Genomic DNA, 26657 nt, shown 5'->3' on the forward strand with positions numbered 1-26657 from the left:
AATTTATTAAAAATAGTAAGTTTAAGATAGTTATTACTAAAATAGTTTCAGAATTTCAGATGAAGTCTTTATAGGACTTTGCTTAGAAAAAGGCCTTCTCCATCAAAATAACTGTGTGTATTTGTTTTGTTTTATGGCTTCTCTCTGTATATTTTAATTCTTAATCTATTTGTAATATATTTTGGAATATGAAATTTTTAAACCACCCCTTGCTATAATGCCATTTATTCAATAATCTTTATCCACTGACTTGAAATAATATTCATATAGTAAGTTCTTAAACACACCAGAATATTTGGTTTCATGGTTTTTCTATCTGAATAAGTATTGGTGTCTTAATTTTATCCAAGGTAGTCCCATGCACAGAGGAGCCTGGTAGGCTACAGTGCCTGGGGTCACAGAGTCAGACACGACTTAGCAACTAACGTACACAAAGCACATGCAGATGAACTGAAACAGGAGTGAAGGTTATGGCAAAACAGCTCGTCTCCATCTGTCTCCATAGTGCGTGGATTGCTCCTCTGTGATTGGTCAGCCTTGGGCATCCCTGACTTTCAGCTGTGATAGAGGACTCCATCTCTTGAGCTACTGTGTTTTCTGCTTTTTATTAAATATTTTTCATTTTCAGAGTGTCATTCATTTCATTTCAGTTGCTCAGTCGTATCCGACTCTTTGCGACCCCGTGGACTGCAGCATGCCAGGCTTCCCTGTCCATCACCAACTGCCAGAGCTTGCTCAAACTTATGTCCAAGTTGGTGATGCCATCCAACCATCTCATCCTCTGACATCCCCTTCTCCTCCCGCCTTCAATCTTTCCCAACATCAGGGTCTTTGTTCCAGAGAGTCAGTTCTTCACATCGGGTAGCCAAAGTATTGGAGTTTCAGCTTCAGCATTATTCTTCCAATGATATTCAGGGTTGATTTTCTTCAGGATTGAGTGGTTTGATCTCTTTGCAGTCCAAGGGACTCTCAAGAGTCTTCTCCAACACCACAGTTCAAAAGCATCAATTCTTGACGCTCAGCTTTCTTTATAGTCCACAACTCTCACATCCGTACATGACTACTGGAAAAACCATAACTTTGACTAGATGGACCTTTGTTGGCAAAGTAATGTCTCTGTTTTTTAATATATTGTCTAGGTTGGTCATAGCTTTTCTTCCAAGGAGCAAACATCTTTTAATTTCATGGCTGCAGTCACAATCTGCGGTGATTTTGGAACCCCAAAAAATAAAGTCTGTCACTGTTTCCATTGTTTCCCCATCTATTTGCCATGTAGTTTGGTTAAATCCACTTACAAATCATTTTAAAGGTTTTCGATATTTTTATATTTGTAACATATATTTTTGGAAATATTCATAGCTTAAGCATCATAATAGACTATGGTCATAGTTTTTTGTTTTTCCTGAAGTAGATAATTGCTTTTTTTTTTTCACTTGCAACTTTCTCTCTGTACCATTTGCCACTTTTCTTACCTTCTGATCCACTCTGGGGACAGTTTCCCACAAGGTAATGGCATTAGATGATCTGGAAGGTCCAGAAGTCTCTTGGTGACTTCCTCCAGAAACTTCCATCCTCATAGCTGGCTGGCTCTTCGCTTGATTGGTGTCTAAATGGGATCTTTACTCTGGTTTTAACAGGTTTCTGTTGATATTTGGAAACATTGACACTGCAGTATCTTGTAAGAAACTATGTGTTAATAATGACTGTTGACATTGATGATGCCCATTGATTTCCTTGACTTTTCTCCAAGTCACGTTTATAACTACTGCACGAGTGTTCACCAGTCAAACCAAGCTCGAGGGGCTGGTGTCCCTCCTTCTAAATCGAAAAAGGGGCAGACGCCGGGGGGAGCTCAGTTTGTGGGCTTGGAATTGTACAAACGGCTTAAAGAATTCCTGAAGAATTACTTGACAAATCTTCTTAAGGTAAGATGTTTTACATTTATACTGAACATTTATAATATAATAGAATGTAAAAAAATTAAAAGTAGTGAAATAACAATTGTGAGTTAGTTTTTCATTGTTCTTGGCACTGACGTGTCTGCGCCTGAAGAGGTGCTGCTCTTAGGTTGTTTCCCCGTTATGAAGATGAAACCTTCCTAAGCCGTATTCTGTTAACTTCTTAGATTAGAAGTTTCTGATGCCTTTCCCTATAGTAGTACTTTGCTTAAATTACTAACCATTTGGTGTTTGGTGGCTAGAAAGCGATGAACCTATTAATTTAAAGCATATCATGATGAATTCAAGTTACCTATATGTATTTTGAGCCCACTGTAATATTCTGTATTAAGTGTATGAGTGACTAAACGTTATCCAGCCTCTGGTAATCACATTTTCCAACGTGTTCTGCACACGTGTGTATAGAGATTTTTGATTTACACAAATAATGTCCAAAAAATCCATCATGCTCCAGATTTGTTTTTCTTAATATATTTTGCAAGGTGACTGGAAACTTGAACATCATTTAATAGAGTAGAGTTGAGTGAGCACAGTCGTGACCAAGACAGTATCTTTTTCACGTTCCCAAGCAGTCTTGATGAAGCCACTGTGTCCTCCTGGCTCTGATTCGCAACACTTTGTAAAGTGAACACTGGGATTCATTATTCTTTAGTATCGAAGTGACAAACAGCGTGTTGTGTTGTGAAAGGTGTTGATAGGCCTGCCGTCAGCGATATATTTTTTTTTTTTTAATTTTTAAAAAACGTCATCTGGTATCATCCAGAAGAGCTTAGCATTACGTGTTCGGGTTCATCCCTTGTTATTTAAATCTAAATGAACACAAATTTGGTTGTATCAAGATATGGTCAGGTTTCCACATGGCTTGTTGGGTCACTTGTGCACCCATGTGTTTCTGGAGCTTTGTCCTGTATAGCCTTCTTATTCTGCCAGTTGGAGGGCCTGAGGCTGAGAAGTTCAGGGGTAGCCCCAGACCCTGAGTTCATGGAGGGGCTGACCACCACCAGTTCCCCCGTTCCCGGGATTTCTCTTCTCCTGCAGCACATTTTAATGATATTGCTGTTTAATGCCCCATGTTTAAAGGGTAAGATGTCATTTGTAGATGTTAGTAATACCTAAGAAAAAATTTCAAGTTAGTTTCCTTTCAATAAGGATTTATGGTTTAAGTTGTAGAAATTTCAGTAAAAGTAATTTTTATAATTTTTAAGTAAACTTAATGAAGAAAGAAGATACATTAAAAAATGAAATAGTACTGGCCCCATGACCTAAATTGTTAATTGGATATCTTTTTTAACAGAGAAATTATCAAAAAATAAGGGATTTCCTTAACCTGCCCCTATTTATGAATATAAAGGAATTACTCTCATATTCTGCAAGTTCAGTCTTTTACAAATGTATATGCATATTTAATACTGTGAAAAAAGTTCCAGTTTGGGATGAAAGAATTTTTGTTAAAATTCTCATTAGTCTAACCCTCACGAGTTACATTCTTGTGAGAATTTGTAGTAAATGAGTGTGTTTTGTGTACAGAATAAAGAACCCATCTATCTAAAACCATGAGCATCAATGTATCTTAATGCAATAGATTTGTTTCAGTGAACTCTTATCTTTAATTCATCACGTGACAAATTAGTCATCTTAAAGCTTTAGTTGCCTTGTTTCTAGGACGGAGAAGATTTGATGGATGAGAGTGTACTGAAGTTCTACACTCAGCAATGGGAAGACTACCGGTTTTCAAGCAAAGTGCTGAACGGGATCTGTGCCTACCTCAATAGACATTGGGTTCGCCGCGAATGTGACGAAGGACGGAAGGGAATCTATGAAATCTATTCTGTAAGATTTGACCACACACCTTTCAGATGTGTGTTTTTCTTGGAGCTGTTTCCTTTCCAGCAAGGGATCTAAGCAGATAGTGAGCAGCTTGGAGACTAGCGAGCTAATTTTCAAAAAATGGCCCTTGGATGTTTTGTGGCAAGACAGGAGAAGGATGAGTAATTGGAAGTTCTAAAATACAGCCTGCACGCTTCTGCAGTTACAGATTTAAAAAGCCGACCGCGGGGCTGAGCCTGGAGCTGTCACCGTCTTAGCACAGCAGGTCCTGCAGGCAAAGCGGGTCCCCCTCCCCGGGACTCGGGCCTCCGTAGTCAGTCCTTGTGGCCTTTCGGGGTCAGGGAAACTGCTTCCAGGAGTGGACTGTGATGTGAACTTCCATCCTGTCCACTCACTTTAGGAAGTAATGACACAGAGTTCAAAATGGATGGGTTTTTAAAAGACTGCAGGAAAATAAATTCTGAAAAGGCAAAGTCTGAATTGTTAAAACACCTTCATTAGTATGTTTCTTCAGTCAAGGAAGCTTTTTGCAAGCCCTGTTGGTTTTCAAAGTGTGGTCCCCAAACCCTCAGCATCATTGTGACCTGGGAACTTGTTAGAAAGGCAAATGTTTGAGCCTCAAGCAAGACTTGCTTAACTGAACTCTCTGGAGGTGGGGCTGGCCAGCGTGATGTTAGCAGGCTCTCCAGGTGGTTCTGATGCTCATTCTAGTCTGAGAACCAGTTAAGGGAGGACTTAGACTCCCAGAACAGCCTCTCTGTTCATAATGGGCTCGGATACACAGACAGTAGCTTTTTGCAATGGTGTAAAATGTCAGTTCTGGTGCATAATGAGAGTGTCTCCAAACCTGCGAGTGCTGCTGTAATGCAGCGCTTTGTGGCTTTACAAGTTTAATTAAAAGAAAAACATAATGTGCCACAGATGCATAACAAGTTTTTATCATTTGTATAGCTCAGTTTCTATACCCAACTATTAACTGCTTCTTAATAATATTTTGTAACATAGCTTTAACAAAGCTTTCTATGTTTAGTGTTGATTTGAGCCTCATGTAGTTTACCATTTTCATTAAAAATAACTTCTTAAGACTGAAAATTGTCTGTGGGAATCAGCATGATTTTGATTTCCCCCTGACTGAAAGCACCGTATGTGTGCCCTATAGTAATGTCACAGGCTCCTACAAATCATTACGGTCTTTAAACTTTTTATATACTGTTTTCAAAATTTGACTGCTTTTTTTCTTTTAACTTTCAAAATTCATAGTTTCTGCATCCTTAAATGCTGTAGTTGGTTTAGAAGTGCACTCTTTAGCAGAGGCCAGTCGACACCCCTGTCTGGAAACAGTGTTTCCTCTGCGTGCTCTTCCGTGAGACTGTTGAACTCACAGTGCAAATACCAATTGACACATGCAACTCACACGGTGATCTCTTGTTGCATTTTCCAGAATCTCCAGGAGATGGGGATGCTTTGTCATGAATTATAAAGTTTTCCTTTTTTCCTAATAATTTTTTCTTTCTCTTCAGTTACAGAAGGTTGTCAGTTTCCTTTCAAGTCAACCAGAGAACATAAATTAATTTCATTATCCACATATTGAAGTGATGCAGCAAGACTTTCCCCCTGATTCTGTCCCTCTGAACTTCCTCTGGCCTACCTTTGGTCCTGTTCTCTTAATCTTGCCTTTCTTCCTTCAAAGCAACCAGTGGTCCAGAGTTAAATCACATCTGTCTTATGCTGTCTCAAGTTAGAAAAATGTTTGGAAAGAGTTATTTTTGAAGGTGTAGTGTCTTCAGTAGACGTTGATGGCCGCACACAGTGTGTTCCCTGCCTCCTTTCTGCACCGAGGAGCCCTGGGGAGTTGGAACAGAGGGTGTGCACCTGGAGAGTTACTTCCCCAACCTTGCCCCCCAGGGGGCATTTCTCCTGAAAAACTAAGACTCTTCCCTTCCCGGCATCTTCTTTGACAGACTAGTCCCTAATTCTGAAATCACCTTTTTATTCTAATAGAAGACTTGGGTATACCTTGTTCATATCTTATTAAAGATATTTTCTCTTAAATACTGCTTTAATGCTGCCCTTTTTTTGGTAGAAATTTTTCATTTTGTAAATGAAATTTACACAGACTCTTTTCAGAACTGTATGTATAAACCTAGTTTTATCTGTGGTTAAATTTGGGGGGAAATAAGACTGCATTTATTTAAATTTCTCAGCAGTTTTTGAGTATTAAATCCCCTTAAGTTTGAATTTAACTGAATAATACCTCTCTCAACAGTTTAAAAGCCATATATGAATTAATATTTCCCTTTTTGGGGGGCGGCGAGCACTTTATAGTAATCGTCTGACATACCCTCTATGAGAAGTTTCAAAAGCTTTTTTTTAAAAATGCGTCATATGCACACACATAAGTAAAATGGGAAATTTGAATACTTTATGTATAATAAAGGTTTCCCAGGTGGTGCAGTGGTAAAGAATCCGCCTGCCAATGCAGGAGACACAAGAGACTCAGGTTTGACCCCTGGGTCAGGATCCTCTGGGGTAGGAAGTGGCAACCCATTTCAGTATTCTTGCCTGGAAGATTCTTAAGACAGAGGAGCCTGGCAGGCTACAGTCCATGGGGTCGCAGAGTCAGACAAAATTGAGCAGGCAAGAAAAAAGAGAAGTTTTTAACTCAAGAGAATGGCTCTCTGATTTCATCATGATTTTTTGCCAAGTTTATAATTAAAAATATTGATACATATAATCTGGGATTAAGGCTGTCTCCTACAGCTTTGAAAAAAAACATAGTAAAAGTATAGCCATTTAATACTGTTGCTTTTTCTTTTCATCCAGCTTGCATTGGTGACTTGGAGAGACTGTCTTTTCAGGCCACTGAATAAACAGGTACCTACTTGTGTGCGTCATCTTTTCCTTTTAAAACCCCTTCCAGGTCTCATACCTTAGCCTTTGTCTTCCTCACTCCTTTATAATATCCTCAGAGTACCTCTCATCTTGTCTTTGACAGATTTAAATGTTTAAGAGCTATGTAGTAACATAATATTGATGCATACCATAGTCTGTAATCTACATGTCTCTTTCCTATATCTGTTCTAAAGGTAACAAATGCTGTTTTAAAACTTATTGAAAAAGAAAGAAATGGTGAAACTATCAATACAAGACTGATAAGTGGAGTTGTACAGTCTTATGGTAAGCAGTTTCCCTTTAATTTAGTGAAAGCTTTGATATCAGTGGCAGTGATAACAGTGATGCAATAGATTTGTTTTCACATAGTATTATCAAGAATATTGTTAGCATTTATCAACGTACTCAATTCTCTTTGTGTCAGTGTGATTATGTTTGATTTTGTCCATTATAAAGATTGTTTATCCTCATGCCTTAAGGAGATTTTGATGGACTAGACATTTGACATTTGAATTATTTTCTTTTCTGGTTTCATACTGAATTACTGGATCTATATACCTGTATAGACTGAAAACTAAGCACTTACATATGCTTAGAGTGTCATTAATGGAGCTGAATGATAATCAGAAATCTGTATCATCTTGAACAACTGCCATTGAGAAGCCAATAAAGTAACACAGTATTTTAAAACTTGAGTAATGTTCTATTTCTTTGAAAGTTTAAAATTAAGCATTATTATTTTTAAGCGTTAGAAGTATTCAGATGCTCTCTTAGTGAACTTGATGAGGACCTTGAAGCGTGCCTGGCTGTCGGTCAGACTCGCTTGCCTTTGTGTGTCTTGGATTGTTTTTCTTGTATGCAAAATGCACTTAAATACCAGAAAATAAGTTTGCCTTTCGCCCTGCAATTTTATTCTTACCTTTTCAGCATAACTTAAACTGAAAGCGACACCTAAAGTAAAATATATATTCCTTAAAATGTAACCAAAAATAATGAGGCAGTTGAAACATAGTTCTGTTTACTTCCAGTGGAGCTGGGACTGAATGAAGATGACGCCTTTGCAAAGGGCCCTACGCTAACAGTGTACAAAGAATCCTTTGAATCTCAGTTTCTGGCTGACACAGAAAGATTTTATACCAGAGAGAGTACCGAATTCTTGCAGCAGAACCCGGTTACTGAATATATGAAAAAGGTAAGGTTAAACATACTTAAAGTAGACTTAAGTTAAAAGTCACCGCTGCTCAAATAAATTACTCTTTTTATTCTTATATATGCAGCTTCCTTCAGAGTCGTTTCTCGGGCACTATTATCCGGTAGTGTTTGCAGCAGGTGCAAATGGTTTCTCCCCGTTCACTAAGGAGCGTGTATAAATTAGTTTAATAATCGTGGCTCATGTTCTCCTACTGTGTGGAGGATGTAACTGTTACAGCTGAATGACGAACGTGTTTGAACACTCTCTCCTAGAATGTACATGTGTATCTGATGGCAGCCACGGTCTTACATCAATGAAAAAACAGTATTTAAGAAACACATTTTTATCTGTAAACTTTAAGCTTTTTACTTTTTTGCTTCTGAGATCTCTCCTAAAAATCTGTTTAACACAACCTTCCAGTGTGTATTAGAGAAGTCCTTCTGAAAGAACAGGATCAAAATCATAGATGAGAAGATTGGGGATTGGTCTCTGCGTCATAAATCTTCTACATTAAGTGATGTCACAGTACAGTTCTACGGGAATTATTCTAACTTCCCTTCTCGGAAATACCGGTGTCCCAGACTTAAGCTCAGAGGAGTGACCTCAGTCAGGGGTCAGCAGACTTTTCCGTGAAGGGCCAGATGGTAAATACATTAGACCTTGTGCACATGTGGTCTTGTCTGCAACCGTTCAGCTCTGCATTGTGGCGCAGAAGCAGCCATGGCAACATCTAAACCTCGTTCCAGTACAAGTTTCCTTCCAGCAGAATTTTGCCCCCAGGCAATAGTTTGCCAACCCCTGACCTAGATGAGCAAGGAGACTTCCAGAGGGTCTGGGGCTGTGTGTCTGACACTCGCTTCTCCCTTTATTGTCTGTTCACTTGGAGAGCAGAGTCACTGCCGAGTCACTTTCTCCATATGCTGAGACCAAAAGTCAAGGAGAGCAACAGCTCCCCTGTCTAACCACATAAAGTCCTCCTCAATTTGTCCATGACGTTCCTAGTACATTTTCCCATAAGAGATAGTAATTATAAGTGGGCCTTACAAGTCTGAAGTTAAAAGTCCTTGACAGACAAATACTTGATCCTTGAAAACCTAACAGAAGTGGAACCCCGCAGAACTATTACACTTGGGAAAGTGATGGTTCTTTGTGTATTTACGAGTTAAATTAGCTTTCGTGTGCCAGTCTGGAAGCTAACCAGCTTATTGAGAGTTGAAACAGCTGCCTGACCAATCAGTTTTAAATCTTAAGCACTGATTTTTATAGTGTAGTTTTCATAAACACATCTTTTATTGAACTGTACTATATATGGTGAGTCTTTTAAAACTGTGTATGTTTTTTAAAAGTGGCCTTTTATCAAGGTACAGATCCACACGTGTGGTTCAGGCCTTTTCATTTCATGGACTTCTTAGTGAATTGCAGTTACCTGCTGTCCACACCGAGGAAGGTGGTAGTGCTTTGTTGCATGGAAATCCGCTTTATAGACGTACGGTTTCAACCCAGTCTGAGCCCTGCCTTCAAGGGAGAATGTGCTACCTGCATCCTGGCTATCTTAAATGGGGTTTCTTGGGTTAAAGGTTTGGCCCAAATCTGGTTGGGTCTTAGCAAACATGACAGCCATTCCATTTGAAAAATTCATCATGTAGAGATTCTGTAGGCTTAAAATTGGAATTTAACCGTCTGAACAATGCTACTGTTACCACTAGCTGTAGGCTTGCATCTCAGCTATGTGTCTAACTGAAAATTGTCACACTGGGTTATGTGTCTAATTGAAAATCCCAACTCCACCATTTACTAGGGGTGACTTTAACCCCCTAGTAAATGGGGGTTAAAGTCTAGTCCTCAGTTTCCTCATCTATAAAATGGGGATACTTTATCATCATCATCATTATTATGTATTATTTGATGTTTGGCCATGAGTATGCATCAGAACCTCCAGTGTATGCCTGATGATATAGAGGATAAAATATGGAACATTTTATTCAGTAACTTGAGAAATTATGTTTATATCCTAACACTCTATTAGGAAGTAAAATACAAAACTCATGAACAGTATTGAGATAAAACATCAACTTCCAAGAACTACTCTCCTTTTAGCAGCCCGTTTGGGCTAGATGTATAGATTCTCTGGGGTCTGTGTTCCTTTTTCTTGAGTTGTCCTTCAGGGGAAGCAGTTGAGACTCTGTGGCTTCCCTGCTCCTGATGGTGTCAGTGAGTGAGCAAGCCTCAGCAATGTTAGTTTCAGTGTATCTTACTGTCTCCTGTGATTGAGTCTGTGGTGAGCTTCCAACGAATATTTCACCTTTCTAGGTTTCTAATGTCATTTTTTTTAAGTTTTAAAAATAAAATACATGTTATGAATTTGCTTACTGCTTTTTGATCCATTTTTTTATTTTGTTTTTCCTGTATACTGATCCTAATAGAATTAATAGAGACAGTGTTTGCTTAATTTTATTTAGTCCTTTTGAATTTGTACTCTGATATAATTACCTGCCAAGTACAATGGTGATCGTGAGCTTATTTACCGTCAAATCAACAAAGAATGTAAATCACTGTCCCTCCTAAAACCTAATGACTTCATACCCAGGACTTTGGGTTTTTTGGTTTCCCCAGTCATGACACTTTACTGTAGTCTGTGAAATGTGGAGAATACCATTATGTCTGAAAAAAAACAATGTACATACCTTAATTTGAAAATACTTTATTGCTGCTGCTGCTAAGTCACTTGAGTCGTGTCTGACTCTGTGCAACCCCATAAATGGCAGCCTACTAGGCTCCTCTGTCCCTGAGATTACTAAATGATGCCAAAACAATTATAATAGTAACATCAAAGATCACTGACAAAAGGTCAGCTTAACAAATAATAATAATGAAAAAAGTTTAAATATTTTGAGAATAACTGAAATGTGGCATAGACACAAAGTGAGCACATGCTCTTGGAAAAATGGTGTGTGACAGCCTTGCATAATTCAGAGTCACCACAAACCTTCAGTTCCTATTTAAAAAACAAAAACCAGTACCAAAGCACAATAAAAGGAGGTTGGCCTGTGGACAGCAGTCCCCCCTTGTTCATGGTTTCAGTCACGCACAGTCAGCCTCTCTCTGACAATATTGAATGAGAAGTTCCAGAAATAAACAGTCTATAAGTCTTAAATTGCAGAGTATTGATAAGGGTATTACCCCCAAAAAGTGTGAAACAGCACGTATCTGTAGGAAGAAGATCGATGTAAAGACATTGGATGGTTAATCATGATAACCTCGTTGAAGTCATTTGAAGAGGACTTGGAAACAAAAATATAGGTTGCAGAGGAAGTGGTGTACACCAGGGACCAGTTGTTGTGGTTAGCATTCCCTCCCCACCCCAGCCCAAATCAAAGGACCCCTTCCCTTCTCTTGTTTTCTTCCTCATATTAGGTGGGGCAGGATTGTGAGTTGAATTTGTCATTATTTTTGTTTAAAAAGACGCAAGTCCAAACCGTTGACCTGAGTTCACTCCCGCAGGCGGAGGCTCGTCTGCTGGAGGAGCAGCGCAGGGTCCAGGTGTACCTTCATGAGAGCACGCAGGACGAGCTCGCCAGGAAATGCGAGCAGGTGCTCATCGAGAAACACCTGGAGATCTTCCACACGGAGTTCCAGAACCTGCTGGACGCTGACAAAAACGAGGGTGAGCCGCTGAGATTCGGAGCGCGTGGATGTTTATTACGATCTGTGATCATGAAGTTGTGTGAACACCAGCCATTCTTTAAGAGGGCTGTGTGTGTGTGTGTACCTTGTGGTGTGTTGCTCTCAGACGTCTGTAGCGTGTTTTGGGGGTGACTTTGGAGGAAGAGCGTCTTTTCAGTTTGGTTTGGAGTCTTGACTTGTCCACACACTTCCATGCTCAGTGACGCTGCCACTGTTTTGTGCATGCGAGTGTGTGACTTTTATGCTGAAAATTCTTAGAGATGAGAAGGCTGCCGTTTTGCAAAAGTATTTCCCATACCCTTCCCTTGTTTTCCTGGAACATGTGAGGAGCTCAGTAGAAGATTGACGCAGGACTTTTCTTCTTTGGTGCTCATAAATCAGCCATGTGCCATGCATATATTAAGTGAAGAATGTGGGGGCCCTTTTTTGGCTGAATTGTTTGTATAGTTGAGATGGATATTCATAAATACTCCTTAAATTTATTCATTCTTATAAAGAATATTTGAGTGCCTATTATGTATTAGGCATAATCAGTTTCTCAATCTTGAAGCATCACCTGTAGTTCCTGTTCATCTTTTTTTCTGTTATATCAGTGATTTCTCCTGGCAAGGGGGAAATATGCTTTCATAATCACATGATTTCATTGTTACTTTTGGCTAAATACAAAATATTTGAGTACAATTAAGTGCAGTTGATTATTAGGTCTAAAAACACTGGTTTTATTTCACTGCACCTTTCATCTCTATAAATACATATTTAGTGGGATGGATTTGCAAAGTTTGTTTTGATGCATAAAGGTGGCACCTTCTTCTTTCAGATTTGGGTCGCATGTATAATCTTGTATCTAGAATCCAAGATGGCCTGGGAGAATTGAAAAAACTCCTGGAGACACACATTCATAATCAGGGTCTTGCAGCAATTGAAAAGTGTGGAGAAGCTGCATTAAATGTAAGTACTGTTCAACTGAACACCGGTGGGACCTAACCATTCCCGTGCATGGATTGCAGGCGGGTGTCTAGTCTGCACCTGCAGGTCTAGGGGGTAAGACTTTCACTGGACTCTCATAGAGAACTGGCTATTGGCTCTTTAAAGTAGGAGTTTCACAAGCGTCTTTGTTTAGTAAATATCTCCATTAATTTGCCTCTGGCACTTCTTAGGCATTCAGGATGTTATTTCTTGATATTTTTTTTTTTCCTTTCATTGTTTGTCAAAATTACCATTCCTTGCACTAGAAGAGAGAAGATGATTCCATAGACAGAACAGGTTGAAGCCTCCTAGAGACCTGGCTCTGGCACCATGGGCCACAGGCTGCCCCATGCAGGAACTTTGGTCTGAGTACTGCCCTTCATTTGGAGACCTCAGGGCTGTTTGCTCTGGAAAGGCCCTGAGATGTATGGCATTTCTCATACAACCCCCGTCGTCCCCACTGCCGCCCCGACTCCAGGAGATACCAGAATATTTCTGCTGGGTTTTCTATGATTCAGTTTTTTATTTTACATAGGAAGTATCGCGTGTTTCTGAGAGACAGGTAAGTTGTCTTCAGGTTTGTCCCTGTTGTGCGCTTTAATTTCAGTCGTGTTCAGGACAGCTAATGGAGAAGAAAAGCTTCTAGAACACAGTTGGTTCTTCTGCCTGAGTCCGAAAACTTTTTGTCCCTGATTTTACTGTGTTTGGTGTAAAGTATTTCGAGTCTGTTGTCCTGTCATCTTTGGGGGCTCCTTTTCCACTTTTCATTATGGGCTTACTGCATCATTTGTTGCCACATCTGTGGATTATCAGAGGGAGGAATGTAAACACACCTTAGAGTTTATAAAACAATACAGTTCATACTTAGCGAACGGCAGAGGGCAGGCTTGGTGGTGGGTGCTGTAGAAGGTCTCCAGGTTTCAGGGCAAGGTCCCACATTGAGACTCGCAGTGCCGTGGGGCCCCCGCCCTCAGACCCCGGGGATGGTCCGTCCAGGCTCAGATCCAGCTCTGTTGTTCACTGACCGCTGACTGCATTGCTCACTCGCTTGTGCTGTCTGTGGCAGTTAGGAAGAAAGACTAATGATGGTGACCACCTTCTAGAGGTTTTGTGAATAAAGAACACTTAATGCTTGTAAAGGGCTTCTTACATGAAAGCACGCAGTGCTCAGCAGTGAGGATTGCAGTTGTTCTCAGGTGTCCAGTCCTGTTTTTTTTTTAATTATGTAAAAATTATATGATGATTTTTCTTACATCCAAACTCTTGAGTGTTCTTTGTTGAAGAGTCTGACGCACAGACACAGGTACACACACGCACGTGCGCACGTACGTGAGACTCGAAAGGAGCCACCTTGATAGATATCTTTTCAATAATGTAAGGTTTTCCCAGTTGTTAACTCAAAACCCAGTTTGGCCAGAAGGGCAGGGTAGCCATCCATTTGGCTGGAAAACATGTTTTACCGCTAATAAATCTGATGTAGGCTGAAATTTTTACAGGTTTTAAATGTGTAATGTGATTCAAATAATAATTATGTGTTACAAACATCAGAATGGCCTTAAGAACTTTCTGAAGGCATATTTTTCATAGTTAAATGGATTTGAGAATCACATGTGTTCCTGGGTAACTGGTGCCCAGGGAATTCCCCTCGTGGGGTTCCCCTCGCTTCACCCAAAGAGGAACTGGCGGTCCTCTCCCCGTGAAGTGTGGCTGAAAGCCTGAACACACGTGCTGCTTTCAGACGTGCTGCGTCTTGTACCTGCTGTGCCCCGAGGCCAGGGAACACTCGAGAACAAGGCTGGGGATCAGGGCTCCTCTCAGGGGACGAGGGCTTCAGGCCGAGGCAGCTCAGTGAGGTCCAGCCCACCTGCTGTCACGGGAGATTCTAGCACAGGATAAGAGCTGTCAGCCTTCAGAGGCTGGTGACTGAGGACAGGCGTGCCCAGCCACGCCACCCGCGCCGTCGGCATGCTGCACGGAGGCTCCTGGAGGACTTCAAAACCTTGTGCACCAAGGAATCTTCAGGTTAAACTGCTTTAGAGCTGAACAGAGGATCAGATCATTGTTTTAATAGGCAGGTTTGTTTCACAGGTGAGTCCCCCCACGTCTGGCCTCTGGACAGAAGAGAGAGTGGGCGGCTGGGTCAGTCAGCACATTCCATGTTATGCTTAGGTAGATGGGCCAGAGCCCGACACGTGTGCCCGGTCGCTGGCAGTATAGTGACGGTTTGTAGGAGAATGGTCAGATACAGGAGGAGACTTGAGGGGAGCAGCCTGGAAGCAGAGCCCACACCTTCAGGTTCGTTTACAAAGATTGAAGCCCACGGCGTGGCCAGCTGGGTCCTTGGTTTTATCTGCCACAGCAAACAGCTGCATGGTGGTGGCTGGTGCTATAACTCAAAGGGCCCACGTATGCTGCAGAGTAAATTGAAGTTGTTTTCATTGATTCCACAAGGATCTGTGGCCCGGCTGAGCCCGGGGCCCTGTGCAAGGCGCCGCGCCTCTGTGCTCTTCTCGGGTCTCAGCTTTTCTTCTCAGACCTCCATGCCCTCCTCCGCCTGCTCCGGTGACTGGATGGCGGGTCTGTTGTGAAACCTCACGTCTTCCGTCCTCCGTCCTTAGCTCAGTGGGGCAGCTGTGGGCTCGGTGCCCCCGCCTTCCCCTTTGCCCCCAGCAGCATTCATGCCCTGAGATGGAGTCATTTCCTACTGAGCCTGGACCAGCCGTGGGTCTTCATACAATCATACACGTGCCGTGCTGGACCTGCCTGGTTCTTCTCTCTGCCTAGATGTATGCCTTCTTTTTCCCCCCGTGTATTAAACACCTTCATCTTCCAATACCCTCAAATGCCATTCCTTCCCCAAAGCCTTTCTCGACCACTCCTTGGAAATAGCATCATGTTGGACTGTTTACATGGCATTCACACTCCTTATATTTTAGATGTCTGTGTAAATGTCTCCTGCAGAGGTGGCTTTATCCACCGTTGTGCCCTCAGCCCAGCACTGTGCCTCACACAGAACAGGGTCTCAGTACACTTGGGTCTTTGTGATACTCCTCTATCTCCAGCAGGATTCAAGGGGCTTACACAGTACGTAAAAGGCGGTAGGATAAATGAAACAGCAGCAAAATAAGGGTTGCAAACACAAGCGAAGCTGAGTGTAGAATAGTGAATGGCACTCAAAATGCATGCAGTGAGGTGGTGAGGTCTAGTCTCTTGATAGAGGTGGGTCACAAATTTGCCTCCAGTGTTTTCCATCAGTACAGAAAGCCCGCTGGAAAAGACAGTTAGCAGTACTTTGATGTACGGTCAGCTCCTTGATTCACACTGATCATAAGGAACAAGCCTTCAGCGCTGAGGAATGACTCTTACCGGCATTCAAAACTGCTAATACCTTTCCTAATGGCCCATCTAAAGTGAACACCAGCTATGTGACAGTCATCCACATACGACGTAAATACAAAGTAAAACTATATCAGGTCATTGGATGGCTTTGTAATTTCCCTTGACACCAAAATTTTATAGCAGAATGAAGTTCAGGAAAGGAGTCAATACAGACTTGTACGTACTTGCTAATGAATACTTGATGATACAGTTGGTTTCATGTTGAATTTTTAATTAGCACTCTGTTCTGCGGAGTCTGGGCGCTATTGTTCTCTACAAAGAAGGCCTCATAAATCAGGTATAGAAATGTTTCATTACAGTCTTCAGGGCAGAAATGGCAACAGATAAGCACAAAGTCCTCTTTGAAACTATCTTGACTGAGTGACTTCAGTCTAACTGGACCTGAAATGTAACCCAGCAAGAGTGGGCTTGTAGATACTTTGATGTCCAGCGGGGCTGTCGGTCTAACAGTGGGAGGTTGGGCTGCAGACCTGGACTGGGGCACAAGGTTGTCAACGTTTATTTGCAGGTTTGGGGAGGGGAAAAGTGTTCTCCTGAGATGGAAAGGCATTTTCAGGAGCGGCGCGGGGCTGCTGGCTCCAGGATCGGGAGTGACAGTGCTTGTAAGAGGAGCACTTAAAATGGAGAAGTTTAAAGACAGACAGAAAATCAGGGAGCTCTGACAAGCATGTTTTTCAGCATAAGACTAAGGAGTGAGTCTGAGGCCGTATATCAGACTTGTAAAAAAAAGTTCTATGGTTTGGGTTGAGAAGTTGGCTTAGGTGTAATTAGAAGAACTGAATTGTGTACGAACTTACCCCGGAATAAACAGAGTAACACGGTGCTGGGTGCTTCTGGCAGATGTAGGGTTAAATGATATATCCAAGATTCCCTTTCTCTCTGGAGTAAAATCCCAAATATAAGAACTTAGTTCTGACTCAGTCTTCCTGTGCATGGTGAGAGAAGAGAGTGATCCACTCAGAGCCACCCCTGCTCAGGAGCCCTGCATGGGGAGCGTGGTGCGGTCCCGTCTGGTCCAGGGGGGTGGAGCACTCAGCCTCAGCCAGGTCTTCCCAGAGTATAGAGCGGGTGGGAGAAGGTACTCGACCAGCACCGCTGAACGCTGGGTGATGGATCATGGTGTCTGATTTTACTATTTCTCATTTTGAATAAGTTGAAAATTTTCCATAATAAAACTTAAACAGAAAGAAAGAAAAAAAGAAATGTACTAGTTTTGATGCAGTTGATGTGGGAAAAGAGAGAGGGGACCAAGGAGCTGTTTTAGGATAAAAGGAAGCAGTTTTATATAGTAAGTCCAACTGATCCTTTTAATTACAGAGAACTGGTAACATGGTGACAATGCAGATTGGTCCAGAAAACATGCAGTTAAATGTGTCCACTCTGTCTTGCCATGAGATGAAGAGAACAACCTTTTTCTCTGGAAAAAAAAAAACACACAAATATCCATTTTTAGTCTGTGATCACCAGGCTCTAAGGAGACTCACTGTGTCTTAGTGTAACCAGGAAGCTCCCATCTCTCCTCCACCCGTAGGGGGAACCTCAGTCCTTTCTTCCACAGGCACACCCATCAGGGGAGCCTCCTCTTACCCAAATCGGACTTTATCCCCCACACCGATCTCAATTGTGGCTTAGCCTTGCTCTGCGCCTGCCCGGCCACCCTGAAGTGGCCGCGCCTGGTTCCCGGCCCAGTCAGAGGAGACCATGAACTTCTCTCGGTGTTTGAGCTCATGTCCGGCAAGGGGGGCAGCCTGAGCAGCACCCCATGACGATGCTGACCGTCATGTGATGGGGGAGGCCTTGCTGTCCAGGGCTCAGAAAATACTGGTGATGAGTCCAAGATTGGCAGCTGGGATCCTACACGGAGCCCCCAAGAGGTCTGCTGGGACAGGAAGCAGGGACGGGGCAGGTACACCTGAGAGGGCGGCCTGGGCCGGCCAGACCAGGGAGACCCCGAAGGCTAGGTCAGCGATCCACCTTAATTCCAAGGACAAGAGGAAACCAGGTTAGGCCGTATAAGCCTGAAACTGACAATATGATTTTCTTTGTTTTCTCCTTTTTTTTTAAAATGAAATTGCTACCATGTGAAAAATGGATTGAAAGGAAGAAGAACTGTTAGCATACCAGTTAGGTTTGTTAAGAGTGGTTCAGATAGAAATGACATGGCTGGTGATGGGGACGCAGAGAAGGAATGAGGCAGTTAGACTCTGTAATGGGCAGGGTACGTGTCGGATGATTGTTGAAGCTGGACAGTGAATTCAGGGGGCGTTTTACGGTGCTTTGTGATTTTTAATATATCTGAATCTTTTCTACAATAAAACGTTGACAGAAAAGAAATGTAAATAGCAGTGCAGAGAGCGGCAGAACCAGGGGGCAGTCAGGCCAACTCTGACACTTCTGAGCGTCAGGAATTCAGGAATCCCCCTGCGTCCATGGCAGGTTGTGTTAGCCGAGTGGGGACATCTGGTCTGGAGAGGAATGTACCAGCCACAGGCAGAAAGATGCCCATCACGTAGGAGTTGGATAAGGTCCCCCCACCAACCCCCCCAACCCCATGACCAGCTTGAGCGGTGTCGTGTTTCTTATATGCAGAGAACTCCTGCATAGTAAGAGTAATCACGCAGATTGCTAAGTACTCCATTCGTTTTTTTTTCTTTAACATCCAAAATTCGCATCTTAATGTTCTTAAAAAAGCATGCATTTCGTTCAGCCTGCCTTTCCTCTGCCCTCACCTCTCTTGCTTCTGTGGCCCTGCCATCTGGGGCCCTTGTGAACAGCTCCTGCACATCACCATTTATCTCCTGGTTGCTAAATCACTCACCTTTTGAACGTTTTCTCCTCCATTAGACACTGCCGATGGCTCCTACCTCAAACTCCCTCCTCTGTGCTACTCCCGTGTGTCCCTGTCTCCGTCTGCCCTTGGCAGCTCCGAGGTGGCTTCTCTTAGGATCTCAGAAGCTAATTCAGGTCTCCAGGGCTCAGCGCCTTAGCACAGTCTTCCCTCAGGAGGTTCCATCTACACCCTCGCTTCTCACCAGCCAGACTCCTGGCTGGGTTATTTCTCCTGTTAGCCGAAAGGATCTGGAATTGGAGTCTGAAGGTTTCTGTTCCCTTAGAGAAGATCTGTCTTTCCATGGGGAATTCATACCTGGCATTTCTTGGGACTTTATGTTTTTTCCAAATCCTGGATCTGAGAAAAATCGGTCAAGAAATAAAGACGACGGGAGAGAGTGTAGTTCACCTGCAAACATAATGGCGACATAGAGGCGCTGCTGGTTCAGAGGACGCCATTGATGAGGGTGCAGAGCGAGGGCGGGAGTGTCGAGGCGGGAACTCCGAGCTTCAGGCCATCTCTGGGAACCAGGCTGAGGCAGAGGGGCAGTCCAGTGCCCAGTTATAAGTGTGTGTGTGTCCTTCTCTGCTCCTAAGAGGCAGTCATTCTTGCAAACGAAGCAAATATTAATCTGTTTATATTCATAATACACTTTATATCAATCCTGTGAGTGACGTTTCAAGAAACAGCAAGGTTTGGAAGCAAATTAAGTCCTTAAATTGGCAGTTTTGATATGTGATTCTTTGTAATGCTGCTAATAACCTTACTGTGTGATAGTGTTTGCTGGCATTTTCCAGTGTTTGGGTACTTGTTGGAGGCGAAAGCTCTCTGTAAATACTTTAAAAGAACCAATGCCAAGAGAAAAACAGTATGAATGATGAGAAATAATTTGACATGAAGTCAGAAAACAATCTAAAATCTGAATTGGCAAAAGCAGTGTCAGTTTCAATGGCAAAACCAAAATTAAGTCAAGCGGACAGTATTTTCATTGTTAAAAAAAAAAAAGAAATGAGTTTATATGAAGTAAGATATGTGCTGATGGACAGGTATTTTTGGGTGCAGTCTTAGGAATCAGATCATTAATACAGAATGCAAGAACATCTACACCTGGAATCATTCTCCAGAAACTAACAGCAGGATTGTACAGTGAGACAGTTAATGCTGTGTGTGTGTGTGTTCTAAGTTTTAAGATAGAAAAATTTTTAAACATTAAATATATGTGGCATCCGCTTTCAATATTTTAAGTGATTTTTATTTGGCAGTTTTTTGTGTTAAGTTCCCTTTGAACATTTTATCAAATGTCTGCCCAGTAGAGGCCACTTTACATGTCACTAAAATGAAAATCTTGCCACAGTACTTTTATTCATAATAATAATATTAGGCCTGGCATGTTTATTATATCTTTAATAACAGAAAACCTCTGAACCTCCTGGTATAACCCTATCACAGAAGAATGATTTAATGGTGACCCAAAATCAAGTCAGGTGTCACAGAAATGCAGAATAATTGGAATTGGGGGAGTTGTGGTTTCTCCTTCCTGAACCAGAGGAGAAATACCTGTCGAGAATTGGGGCGCGCTGGCAGACCATTGACACCTCCCATCAGTGACGTGCTGGCCGCGGAGCCCTGCGTTCATGCTGAGCCCCGTGTCCAGCAGCACTGCCTGGGCTCCGCCTGTCTGCTTAACCTCTCCCTGGGCCTTTTCCTCTCTGAGACTCTCAGGAGCAGGCTGCCCACATCAGGCTGGCCAGGTGCCCGCCCGTGACTTTGTTTCCTCGTTTCTAAGGGGGAGGCCAACAGCCCCGACCCCACAGTGTGACGGTCAGGCCTGTGAGCTCAGTGCGCCCTCTGACACGTGGCCAGCCCTCAGGGTCGGCCACTCTGGTCTTCGTATGACCCTGGACTGTCCCCTCCGGCCCGTCCTTCCTGCCTGCCTTCTACAGTGCTCCCAAAACCTTCCCTGAGGCTGGTTCTCACATCTCCTTTCTGTTCTGTCCAGAGACTCCCGGTGGCCACCCCACCGATCGCCCAGTGCTCTGACGGTCTCCGGGCCTGGCCTTTCCCACCCTAGCTCTCTACTTGTCCTCGTCCATCTTCAGATTTCCCGGGTGTACTAGTCAGACCCTCACTGCCACGTGCGACCCACCCCTGCCCTTGCCCACACGTCCTGAGACCTCAAACCTACATTATTCTTGCACTGCCTACTCAGCTAAGTTCTAAGTAACTTATTGATAGGTTTCCCCAGCCAAGAAAAAGTCCAGAATATGAAATTTTCAACAGCAAAAGTAGACAAAGCAAAGCTGTCACTTTGAAAGTTTGTTTTGTGTGGTTCAAGTTTTCAAATAATTTGAAAAATCACTTTTTTGTGTAGTTCGGAATTAGTGTTTCATTTTGAGTGCAGAGAATATATTTTCTTTTATTATATCTATAAGCAGAATGTCCTGTGTGTTTTGATGATGGGATGTGAACTATTTCTTGATCTTATTTGTTAACATCTTTGAAGAAGGAAGCAGATCTTTTGGAATATTTTCCAGTAGCATGCGAGTATACAGTCTGGTCCCCAGGAACCAACTCGTGTCTGTTTTTCCCTCTACCCAAGGACCCCAAAATGTATGTACAGACAGTGTTGGATGTGCATAAAAAATACAACGCCCTGGTGATGTCGGCGTTCAACAATGATGCTGGCTTCGTGGCCGCGCTGGACAAGGTAGGTATGCTGGCCTATGGCTCCGTGCGGGACCAGGCGGATGGCACGCGGGCCTCTGACAGTGTTTCTGTGATCTGCAGGCTTGCGGTCGCTTCATAAACAACAACGCAGTTACCAAAATGGCTCAGTCATCTAGTAAATCCCCCGAGTTGCTGGCTCGATACTGTGACTCCCTGTTGAAGAAGAGGTACTAGTGCGTTCGTGCATTTTCTTAGTAAACCTGCTTAAAACCTCAGCCTCTGGATGAGGAGTTAAAAGTTCTATTACGTGCGATACGTTGTAATTTTTTTGTACCTTTTGAGAAAAATACTGTAAACCGAGTACACCTTCTTTGTCCTCCTGAAAGTCATTTCATGTTACGTGTTACGTGCCCAGTTCACCTGTTCCTTACGTCTGTAATTTCTGACGTCTGTAATTGTAGACAGTGTGAGCGTGACCCTCCTAGCTAAAAGGCTAAAATTTGGAGCTCTATCAAATGAAAAACTTGCGTATTTTAAATACGCAGGCACTCTGGCAGAGCTTGAGTTTGTTTGGCAGGACACACAGCTGCTTTTTCAGCCATTGTCTTTTCAGAAACTGTCTCATCGAGTCTGTTGATAGGCTGTTCTTTAGTTAAGGCAGCTGACGCACACAGGGGCGGAGAGCTCCAAAGTGCGGCTCTAATGAGCCTGCGTTAGCGACTAGACGCGAGTGGGCACCAAGGGAACCTTTGAGGCGAGGGACACGGCCCTGGCCTCTAAGGGAGAAGCATGGAGTGTCCGGCCAACCGTTCTGAAGCAGGAGCACCTCTTCAGAGCCTGTTTGGTGGTTGGGTCATTTTAGATGAATTTATAGGGATCTCATTTATAGAGGAATCTAAGAGCAAAACCTTTAAATTTTTGTTTGTCCTGAAATCACTTTTCAATTTGCTCATAGCCCAGAATAAATGAATCAGTTGCTAAAGGACAGCCATCTGTTTTGTAGACATAATGACAAATGGGAGGCGGCACTGGGGAGGGAGTTTAAAAAGCCCTCCCACCACCTTTAACTGTTAGGCCATTGAACGGCCTTTTATTTTTTCAAAGTTAAGTTCAAGCATATTGAGGGAAGCAATTAGAAAAGTGAAGCTAATTTACTTACATTTAAATGGGTTATCTTAAAGGAAAACTTGATTCAGAATGTTTTGGGAAACTTTTAATTTTTGTTGTGGATATTCTAAATGATTATTTGGAAGGATAATTTATGAAATAGAATATAAGATTGCCAAATGGCCACAGGTTAGAAAAGCTAACCTTCCCTCATCCACGTGCTGATCTGAAAAAAAACTCACCATTTGAACCGCATGTGATATGGTAGTTTGGTAAAGAGGTGCGTGTTTAGTAAACATTTGCTGGGTTTTTTTTTTAATTAATAAAACACCATGCCTTTTAAAAATTTTCAGTTCCAAGAACCCAGAAGAAGCAGAGCTCGAAGACACGCTCAACCAAGTGGTAAGGTGCTGGCTAGTTACGTCGGTTTTCAGGAACTTTCTCTCTGACAGATGGCTTTAAGGTTATGTATATGAGGCATCTGAAAAGTAGTAGAAACACTTATTTTATTCTAAATCCGATTTTACTTCCTGTACTGAGTCAGTAATTTTAGCATTTGTACCTTTCTCATTAGTACTAAGTCTAGACCAACTTAGTGTGATTTAAGGAGTGGATGACAGTATTAAAGATTACAGGGGCAGTATTTTCTGTCCCTCTAAATGTCAGCATACGGGGTGGGACAGACCAAGACCCACGTGTTGCCTCCCGGCCTGTGGCTGGGACTGGTCGTAAGGCGTGTGTGTGCTCTCTGGCGGCTTTCCAGATGGTGGTCTTCAAATACATCGAGGACAAGGACGTGTTTCAGAAGTTCTACGCAAAAATGTTGGCCAAGAGGCTCGTGCACCAGAACAGTGCGAGCGACGACGCCGAGGCGAGCATGATCTCCAAGCTGAAGGTAAGGCCGGCTTCTCTCGGAGAGAGTCCCTCCCAGTCCCTCCAGGCTGTCGTCTGGGCCGAGCCATCAGCTGTGATGGCGTGGTGTAAGTGCTGCCGCTGCACGCCAAGAGCCCACCACCGTTGTCGAGACGCGTCCAGGCCCCCCCACAGTCCTTGAGACGCGTCCAGGCCCCCCCACAGTCCTTGAGACGCATCCAGGCCCCAGTCATAGGGCTGCCTGTACTCTCCCCGACACTCACGCGTGCGCCCATGGGCATGCACACACAGGTTCCCAGACACAGACATGCGCCCACACATACACACACACACGCCCTTCTGCTGCAGCTGAGCCCATCCAGCGCATCCTCTCCCAGCTCCTGCGCACAGCCCCAGCTCTGCACGCCCCCACCCCCCACCTGCCCACTCCCCCCACCACCAGGAATGGCTCCAATTGGCGTGGCCTCCACTCGTATGTTTGGCTGGCCTTGAGCAAGTGGGGCTTTTTGTATTTCTCTGGGCTTGGTTGACTGTTAGTAACCCCGCGTCTGTGGGAGGACAGGAAACATCAGCGTTAGCTGGCTGTTGAGCATTTATTTCTTAATTCGGCTCCCGCTGCACCTGGCCTCTCAGGTGCTGTTCCATGTTTTATGGTGTATTTCACTGTGACGGGAAATTAGTTACTGAGAGTGTTGCCCGGTGCGGGCTGCTGTGACAGAATTCTGTAACTGAGTGGCTCACACAGGAGAGAAGTTTCTCAGAGCTCCAGAGGCTGCCGGGATGCGCAGGTCAAGGTCCAGGCAGCTCAGTGTCCGGTGCAGGCTCTCCGCCCCCCACCCCCGCCCCTTCCCTGAGGACGCTCAGCCGGCCCTCCTGGCCAACTCTTCCCCGCATAGAGGTCCACCCTCAGGACCTTTCCTAAACCTCGTTATCTCACCGCGGCCCCACCTTCGAGTACCATCAGCCTAGGACTTCAGCATAGGATGGAGGGGGCAGCGGGCAGGTCAGTCTGCGGCAGCAGGTGAGAGCACAGACAAGCCATGTCGTCTTGGTGTTCTCATGCTGTCAGAAATCCTTGCTCTTCCTGCCCGAGTGGTAGTCACTGTGTTCTCCCACAGTTGCTGACGGTTCTGTTTACAGCTGTGTAGGTTTTGATAGCGTATGGACTTTTAATCAGTGCACATTCATAGCGTGAGCTCCTGTTACCTGCTGCAGCTTCAGTACTGCCGTTCAGTGTCTTATATGTGTATGCTCCCCGTCAGACTCCCCTGTATACATCTCTGTCTCTGGAGAAGTTAATAAGGCAGTTGTCTGGGTTTATTTCAGCAAGCTTGTGGTTTTGAGTATACCTCTAAACTTCAGCGGATGTTTCAAGACATTGGTGTAAGCAAAGATTTGAACGAACAGTTCAAAAAGCACCTAACGAACTCCGAGCCGCTTGATTGTGAGTATCCCCGGGTTCCCGAACTTCCTTGACCATGCAGGGCTCTTGGAGGAGGCGGCGCTCTTTGTAGCGAGTGCGAGAGACAGCAGATTGATCAGAAATTCAGGGCCAGGCGCACAGGAAGTCCGCCCCCCACGCACCCCCTGCCTCATGCCTCCTGGGTGATGACAGGAGGTGAAGCCGGGGAAGGGGGTTGGCGTTTCCCCCGAGGGGCCGAGCCGGTGGGAGTCTTGTGTTCAGGTCCTGAGCCCTGACTTCTTCCACTGGCTGGCGCGGCCGCCTCACCCTGGCTGGTCGCTAGCTCAGGGCGCCACTTACAGTTTAAGTTTCAGTTAACGTTTTTTCACTTTCGTTTGATTCCATTCTAGCAGTTTCTTCTATTATAAGAAACTGCTGTGGCCATACAGATGACCAGTCAAAACCTGGCTCCTTGATTGCCACTGGGGGTCAGGACAGGCTGGTGTCAGGACACACAGAGGCCCACTGGGCTCCCGCGAGGTCTGACTGCAGCAGGGGTGGCAGGTTTCGCTGACATCATCATACGGTGATTCTCTTGTTTTTAAATGAAGAATGAGGCTGTACTTGCCCCAAATCGAAAGCACCATTCCATTGTAAAACTTGACCGTGGTGCCAGCAGACTTGTTGTCGGCCATCTGCAGTGGTGACGTTTTGGTATAATGTATAGATTATATGTGTATCAGATACATACAGTCTTTGTGCTGTGCACAGAGGCATCAGTGGCACACAAAGCATACGAAGTCGGTTGACTTGCGCTTCTCATTGTCTTGAGTTTGAGGCTCTCAGGCCATCCAGCCTGAGGAACTCAGGGGTGCCCTGAGGGGACTGAGCTTATTGGTGGCTGAAAACCAGAGCAGATGAAGCCAAACAGGCACATGATGTTATAATTCTGAGTTAGATGAGGAATGGAAGACTCACTCTTTGCAGGAAGAGAATTTGTGGCTCTTTTTCCCTTTACTTCCCAGGTGGCTCAGCCAGTAAAGAATCTGCCTGCAATGCGGGAGATCCCTGGGTGGGAAAGATCCCCTGGAGAAAGAAATGGCAACCCACTCCAGTATTCTTGTCTGGAGAATCCCCGTGGACAGAGGAGCCTGGTGGGCTATAGTCCATGGGGCTGCAAAGTCAGACACAACTGAGCGACTAACACTTTCCCTTTACTAAATTTAATTGAAATTTAGTGTGTTTCATTCTCAGTTTTATATTAAAGCAGGATTTTTCACTTAGTGTGTTTTTCTTTTAATAAAAAGCAATTTAAGTTTACCTGCTCTGTTGGCATTTTCCAGTTTATAAGGCTAATGTATTCCTGAACTTTCCCCCTCCCCCAGTGGATTTCAGTATTCAAGTGCTGAGTTCCGGATCGTGGCCCTTTCAGCAGTCTTGCACGTTTGCCTTGCCATCGGAGGTAAGGATGGGTTCCTCTTGTGTTCCCTTGGTGTTGGGCAGGGGTGAGGAGGGGCCCCTTCGTGCCAGTGTGCCTGCAGAAGGCCTTCCTGCTGGCCGCGCCGTGCCCAGGCAGCCCTGAGCACTGGCCGGCGTGGGGTCAGGCGGTGGCACCTCCGGCCCCACCCAGCTGTGGTGGTTACTCTCAGAAAGTAGGGCCTCATAGTTCTGTGATGAACGTCTTGCTGATCCCTACTTGTCTTGAACTAGAGACTTTTTTTTAATTGTACTTTCAAACGTGTAAATTAACGGACTTCTGCAAGATAATAAACACTTGATATTTGTAGTTCACTTTTATGTCAGCATTTTGTCCTGTAAACTAGGGCCAGTGTTTGTGTTTAGAGATGTTGACCGTAGGAT

At 43.9% G+C, this 26657-nt stretch overlaps 1 protein-coding gene across 6 annotated transcripts in view; it reads left to right on the top strand.

Moving 5' to 3' along the window:
• The window catches only part of CUL1 (cullin 1), a 182431-nt gene that overhangs the window by 148029 nt on the left and 7745 nt on the right, over window positions 1-26657 (top strand). For 5 of the 6 annotated variants that reach the window (XM_055591217.1, XM_055591219.1, XM_055591218.1 and 2 more), the window contains exons 3-15: window positions 1751-1925; window positions 3621-3788; window positions 6609-6659; window positions 6872-6962; window positions 7706-7869; window positions 11371-11533; window positions 12371-12501; window positions 21348-21455; window positions 21536-21642; window positions 22876-22924; window positions 23286-23417; window positions 24722-24839; window positions 26183-26259. In XM_055591217.1, the coding sequence (XP_055447192.1) occupies window positions 1751-1925; window positions 3621-3788; window positions 6609-6659; window positions 6872-6962; window positions 7706-7869; window positions 11371-11533; window positions 12371-12501; window positions 21348-21455; window positions 21536-21642; window positions 22876-22924; window positions 23286-23417; window positions 24722-24839; window positions 26183-26259 (1534 nt within the window). Of the gene's footprint in view, window positions 1-1637; window positions 1926-3620; window positions 3789-6608; window positions 6660-6871; window positions 6963-7705; window positions 7870-11370; window positions 11534-12370; window positions 12502-21347; window positions 21456-21535; window positions 21643-22875; window positions 22925-23285; window positions 23418-24721; window positions 24840-26182; window positions 26260-26657 lie in introns of all 6 variants that reach the window. The other variant, XM_055591220.1, reaches the window with a different exon arrangement.

This window comes from Bubalus kerabau, chromosome 8 (assembly GCF_029407905.1).
Source record: "Bubalus kerabau isolate K-KA32 ecotype Philippines breed swamp buffalo chromosome 8, PCC_UOA_SB_1v2, whole genome shotgun sequence".
In the NCBI taxonomy this organism is placed as follows: Eukaryota; Metazoa; Chordata; class Mammalia; order Artiodactyla; family Bovidae; genus Bubalus; species Bubalus kerabau.